This window comes from Chiloscyllium plagiosum, chromosome 9 (genome assembly GCF_004010195.1).
Source record: "Chiloscyllium plagiosum isolate BGI_BamShark_2017 chromosome 9, ASM401019v2, whole genome shotgun sequence".
Classification (NCBI taxonomy): domain Eukaryota; kingdom Metazoa; phylum Chordata; class Chondrichthyes; order Orectolobiformes; family Hemiscylliidae; genus Chiloscyllium; species Chiloscyllium plagiosum.
This window is the reverse complement of record NC_057718.1, coordinates 91,209,931-91,216,608: the sequence shown is the minus strand read 5'-3', so window position 1 is coordinate 91,216,608 and position 6,678 is coordinate 91,209,931. Positions and strand designations below refer to the sequence as shown.

The 6,678-nt window shown below is 37.9% G+C and overlaps 1 protein-coding gene across 1 annotated transcript in view; it reads right to left on the bottom strand.

Moving 5' to 3' along the window:
- cfap61 (cilia and flagella associated protein 61) overlaps positions 1-6,678 on the bottom strand; it is a 236,943-nt gene that overhangs the window by 220,540 nt on the left and 9,725 nt on the right. Inside the window, exons 5-6 of the mRNA XM_043696862.1 lie at positions 1,868-1,935; positions 1,628-1,751 (exon numbers count right to left, since the gene is read on the bottom strand). Coding sequence (XP_043552797.1) covers positions 1,628-1,751; positions 1,868-1,935 — 192 coding nt within the window. The remainder of the gene's footprint in view (positions 1-1,627; positions 1,752-1,867; positions 1,936-6,678) is intronic.

The following is a 6,678-nucleotide window of genomic DNA, read 5'->3' as shown; positions in this document are numbered from 1 at the left end:
GTTGTAATTTCATCCTTTATAATAGACTCCAGCATCTTTCCCACCACTGAAGTTAGACTAACTGGTCTATAATTTCCTGCTTTCTCTCTCCCACCTTTCTTAAAAGGTGGTACAACATTTGCCACCCTCCAATCCGCAGGAACTGATCCCGAATCTATTGAACTCTGGAAAATGCATCCACGATTTCTCGAGCCACCTCCTTCAGTACCCTGGGATGTAGACCATCAGGCCCCGGGGACTTATCAACCTTCAGACCTAACAGTCTCTCCAACACCAATTCCTGGCAAATATAAATTCCCTTAAGTTCAGGTCCTTCAGCCACTGTTACCTCAGGGAGATTGCTTGTGCCTTCCCCAGTGAACACAGATCTGAAGTACCAATTCAATTCTTCTGCCATTTCTTTGTTCCCTGTAATATATTCCCCTGTTTCTATCTTCAAGGGTCCAGTTTTTTGCCTTGCACATACCTAAAAAAGCTTTTACTATCCTCCTTTATATTTTTGGCCAGTTTACCTTCGTACCTTATTTTTCCTCTGCGTATTTCGTTCTTAGTAATCCTCTGTTGTTCTTTAAAAAGCTTCCCAGTCCTCCGTTTTCCCACTTATCTTTGCTATGTTATACTTTTTCTCTTTTAACTTTATATTTTTCTTAACTTCCCTTATCAACCACGGCCACCCATGCCTCCTCTTAGGATCTTTCTTCCTTGTTGGAATGAACTTCAACAGAAATATTGTCATTTCTGATTGTACCCTCTCCCTCTCAAATTGCAGATTGAAGCTTATTGTATTATGGAGGAGGAGAATGGTAGGGTTTTTGCTCTATGGTTTCTAAGTTCTGAAGAAGGCCATCCAATAGTCACTAAGATCGGGCAATCTTACCCAATTCAGGCAATGTAGGGATTCTGCCGGTTGTCCAACTAGGTAGAGAGACCCTCTTCATCGACATTTAACTCCACCCATAATCTAGGCTAACACTACTGTCCAGTACAAAGTGTGTGCTACATCGCCAGACGTGTTGTTTTATGGAGGATTAATTACACTGAGGCCTAATTTTCTTGCTCACCTGGAAATAAAATATCCCATGGAATTATTTGAAAGGCAGGGGATTTCACCCAAGATTAGAGTGGTGCTGGAAAAGCACAGCAGATCAGGCAGCATCTGAGGAGCAGGAAAAACGACGTTTCAGGCAGAAGCCCTGATGATGAAACGTTGATTTTTCTGCTCCTCGGATGCTGCCTGACCTGCTGTGCTTTTCCAGCACCACTCTAATCTTGACTCTAATCTCTTGTGTCTGCAGTACCCACTTCCACCGAGTTCACCCAAGATTCTAGCCAGAATTTATCACTCTACAACACCGGCATAACAGAATGATTAGTTATGTAGATTTTGCTGAGCAAAAATAGATTGTTTAGTGCCTACCCAATAGTATGCATCACAAAAGATTTACTGAAGGTTCCTCACATTGTGATAGTTTGAAAATGTGAAACATATCATAAAATATTAGCTTGTTATTTCCCATATCTTGCTGTTGGTTCAGAATGTGAGTAAATTTAAATCTTAATATCTTTTAGCAAGTCATTGGGAGAAGGCAATTCCTAGAAAGAAGGTATCCATCAGAAGATCCATTACCTGGCCTTTCGAATATGTAGTACTGGAACATAGTCCTTTCTATAACAGATGAAAGCCGAATAATGCACACCATCCACCTTCTTAAATTGCGGCATAGGTGCAAACAAGACAGACACAGCAGGATCTAGTATCAAATAAGACAGATGATTGTTAAATTTATACAAGTAAATAATTTTCAAAACAGACAGTACCTGAAAACAAAGAATAAATTCTGTGACAATTTCTAAAATAATCTTTTACCTAAGGCGACTTTCTTTGGCACAGCAAGGATTATGTAGTGAAGTTCTCGGATGTCATTAAAGACAGTCCTACACAAGTATTGGAAATAAATTAATATTTTTAATTGCACATTCTGACATTGGTTAATGAAGCTCAAGAATAAGAATCAATACATGTCATTAACACCATGTAATATGGTACATATTAGTGCTATCATTTCTACAGGCCTTATCTCAATCATCCACCAAAAACCTCAATACATAACCTGAAGAAATGATGAACATTCGCAAAATTACAAATGGATCTTTTATTTAAGTGTGAAGAAGTGTTAATGAAACTAAAATTGGTATATCACAGACACATAAAAACCAGTATAGTACATAAGATACCAATTAATTCAAATGACAAAATGGAAATTAGTGTACTTTTCTGCTAACTAAATCAAGAGTAAAGTACTGTTTTGCACAAAGTACATTCCCCACTTTCTATCAGTAATCCACGTTTCAAGTCTTTTTCCCTCTTTTCTGGAGACTCAACTATGTCTGGAATTGGTTACATTCATTCCAAGCAGATTGTAACTTCAGCCTAAATGGCAGCTGAACTCAAGGCACCAAGCCTGTTGCAAGGTTTTCTAAAATGCAGTTTTCTGCAACTTAGACATTTCCGCAGCAATTCTCAGCCTGGTTGAATTTTGCCAAAATAATTAAACTAGAGTAACTAGAATTGCAGTTTATTTCACATGTTGTTATTTTCACCCGTACAACCTCTGAAGGAAAAATTGACCAGAAATGAAGGTCTCTATGATGTAAGGAATTCCAGGTATTATTGAATATGGTGCAAAGATGGAACAAAATATGACAATAATTTAAACAATAGACACTTCTCGAGATAAACATTTCTCTTTTAAACAATATGTGTGATGATGATGTGGCTTTAAGAGGAACACGGCACTTAACATTTGCCTTTAAAATAAGAAAAAGTTAAGAGTCTAGGCCACCTTCTTAAAATATTTTAAGGGAGTCTGGTCTGGTCCGTAACAAATTGGGAGCTCGTCCAAAATTCCTAATTAAAGTTGGGTTTAGGATTATTGGACACAGGGGCAGTGAGTGGTAAACGTTAGTGTCTTTTGTCTTGGGTATTGAATTCGGTTGGCTTAAACAGGGTGTACCTTGTGTAATAATGGCCCTTTCAGTAACTAAGAGTTTTCTGGGGTGGAAGAAGTCACTGCACGAGTTTTACAGAAAGTGAGCAAGGAAAAGCTTTTGGAATTGGCAGACCAACTGGAGTTGGGGTGCCTTTGTTGTGTGAATAGGGGAGGTAATTACAGCAATAGTTCAACATTTACAATTGCCAGAAGTGCCATCAGAATCTTTGGAAATGGCTAAAATTCTATTGCAAACAAAGCAGTTTGAATTAGAGGCAAAAGAAAAGGAAAGATAGAAGATAAAGGAAGGGAGGAATAGCTCTAGCAGAAGTAAAGCAGAAAGAGAAAGAGTTTGACCTTCAAAAGTTCGTAATTAGAGAGCAAAGTATAATTAGAAGGGCAGAGATAAAGTTTGAAGGCAGGTTTAGTGATGAGGACAGTGATGGACACCAGTCACATTGTAGCCAAATGCCTGGTGGGGATCTGTTTAAATATGTCCAAATATTATCTAAGTTCAATGAAAAGGATGTAGAAGTCTTTATCATTTCATTTGAGAAAGTGGCTAAACAAATGAAATGGCCGGTGACCATGTGCATATTATTGACCAAAACAAAGTTGGTAGGTAGAGCTAGGGAGGTATTTGCATCACTATCAGAAGAGATTTCTGGAGGGTATGAGGAGGTAAAGAAAGCCATCTTCAGCGCATATGACTTAGTATCAGAAGCCGATAGACAATGTTTCAGGAATCTAAGGTGTGACCCTGGTCAAACTTACATTGAGTTTGAAAGAATCAAACAAAGTAATTTTTATAGGTGGATAAGGGCATTGAAAATAGATCAAACATATGATGCTCTTGGAGAGATGATTATGTTGGAGGAGTTCAAAAATTCAGATCGTGAAGTGGTGAGAACTCATGTGGAAGAGCAGATAGGAGTTAAAACTGCAAGATTAGCAGTGGAAATGGTCAATGATTATAAGTTGGTTCACAAATCAAATTTTGGCTTCTGATATCAACTTTGATCTGTGAGGCATAGAAGTTGGGGAAAAGAGAATTTCTCAAGTGATGGGAAAAGGAGATCTCATTGAAGATAACATATCACAGGGTAAAAACAAAAACCCATGAGGGAGAAAGAGAAGTAAAAAAGCTCAGGTGTTTTCACTGCAATAATGTAGGACATATGAAGTTGCACTATTGGTGGTTTACAAAAAGCAATGGGAAGATAGATGTGGGAAAATAGGATAAGCTAGTGGGCTTTGTTGAAGTGGTAAAGGAAAGCACAGTGGAGCTACAAAGCTGCAACAGAATGTACAACCTGATCTGGGTTGGTTGAGAAGGAAGTGTCAGATCTCCTTAGATAATTTACTTGCGCAGGCAGGTTTACTTGTATATGCTAGGAGGAGCAGGTAAAGAAATTAAAATTTTAAGAGATTTGGGACCATGTCAATCTTTGATGGTGAGAGATCAGGAGATATATAATTCGGGAGTATTGCCAGAAAAAGTGGTAATATGTGGAATTCATGGTGAGATGCGAAGTGCTCCATTATATAAAGTGAAGTTGGACAGTCTGGTGGAAAAGTGGTGGTAGGAGGACGAGAGAAACTCTCGGCTCCAGAAATACAATATATCCTTGGCAACGATATAGCTGGATCACAAGTGGGAGTGATGCCTACTGTGGTTGAAAAGCCAGTGGAAAATCACTTGGGGTATTACAGAAAGTGTATCCTAGGATGTTTCCCGACTGAGGGTAACAAGGTCACAAAGAGGAGAAATCAAAGAATAAAGATAAGGAAATTTAAGTTCAGTTGTCAGAGACTATGTTTGACGAGGTTAAGAAAAAACAAGAACAGGTGGAAGGACAAAGTGGATATTTTTAGTGCGGAGAAGTTAATTGAATTACAACAGGATGATGAAAAACTGAAGCAGAGGTATCAAAAAGCATACACAGAAGAAGAATCTGAGGTACTCCAGACTGTTACTATCTTAAAAATGATGTTTTGATGAGGAAATTGAGACCATTACATATTCAGACGGATGATAAACGGGCAGAAGTTCATAAAGTTGTATTATCGGTGAGTTGGAGGTTGTAGAAAGAAGGTGTTGCGAAAAGCAAATGAATTACCAGGAGGAGATCATTTGGAGTAAGGAAAACTCAAGCCAAAATACAAAAGCATTTTTACTGGTCTGGACAGCATAAGGATTTGGTTAAATTTTGACGGACATGCCATGTGTGACAGGTAATTGGAAAACCTCAGGCAATGATAAAACTAGCATCCATTCCTGCATTTGAGGAACCTTTTAGAAGGGTCTTCATTGACCGCGCAGAACTCCTACTTAAAACGAAAAGTGGGAATCTGTATTTGTTCATGAGATTTCAAGAGGCTATTCCATTTCGCAATATCACAACTAATAGGACTGTAGAAGAGTTACTCAATGTTTTTAATGGATATGGACTACCCACAGCAATACAATCAGATCAAGGGTCAAATTTTACATCAAAATTATTTAAGATAGTTATGGAAAGCTTAAGGATAAAACAACTCAAATCCACAGCAGAATCACATGGAGCACTAGACCAGTGACATTTAAAGACCATGTTGAGGGCATATAGTCAAGACTATCCAGAGGTTTGGGATAAAGGAATTTTATTTACCCTATTTGCAATGAGGAATGCAACTAATGAATCTACTAAATTCAGGCCATTTGAATTAGTTTTTGGCATGAGGTAAGAGGACCACTGAAACTAATTAAGGAGAAATTGGTGAGTCAGAGTTTAGAGTCACATATTTGGACAATGTGTCAAATTTTAGGGAAAGATTAAATAGAGCGGGTGAGTTGGCTAGATAGCATTTAAAAGTAGCACAGCATGTGATGAAACAGGAAGTAGACTAGAAATCAAAAATTTGCAATTTTGCTAGTGAGGATAAAGTGTCAGTGTTACTTCCAGTGGTAGATGAACCGTTAAAAGTAAGGTTTAGTGGGCCTAATCAAATCGAATTTGAGTGAGGTGAATTATTTGATAAAAGTGCCAGATAGAAAGAAATCTCACAGAATGCATCGTGTGAATTGCTGAAAAGAGTTTGATAACGAAGGAAAGCTAAAGAAGAATGTGTTACTGGTTACAGAGTGAAGAAACAAATTCAGATGATTCTGAATTGGACATTCCCCCAAATTATATTGGACAATGAGGAAGTTGTCAAAAATTGGGATAAATTACTGAGTTAGCTTCCAGAGGAAAATTTAAATGACCTGAAAGGTCACTACAATCTCATGGGGAGATATATGGGAATAAGTTGAGAAGTACTAAACTAATCATGCAAGGTGTAGATATAGGAAGTGCTGTTCCAGTTAAACAACATCCTTATACTCTTAACCCTCTAAACTTGACACAGGTTCAAAAAGAGATTGAACACATGCTCAAAGACAACATAATAGAAGTGAGTTGCTGTGACTGGAGCTCACCCATAGTAATAGTGCTAATTCCAGATGGTACCCAACAATTATGTGTGGACTATTATAAAGTCAATGCAGTTAAAATGTCTGATTCATATTCTATTGCATGTTTGGAAGACTGTATTGAGAAGGTAGGACAAGCAACCTATAATTATAAGTTGGACTTGTTCAGATGATACTGGCGGGTATCTTTATCCAAAAGAGCAAAGATAATTTTGGCTTCCTAGACACCGAATG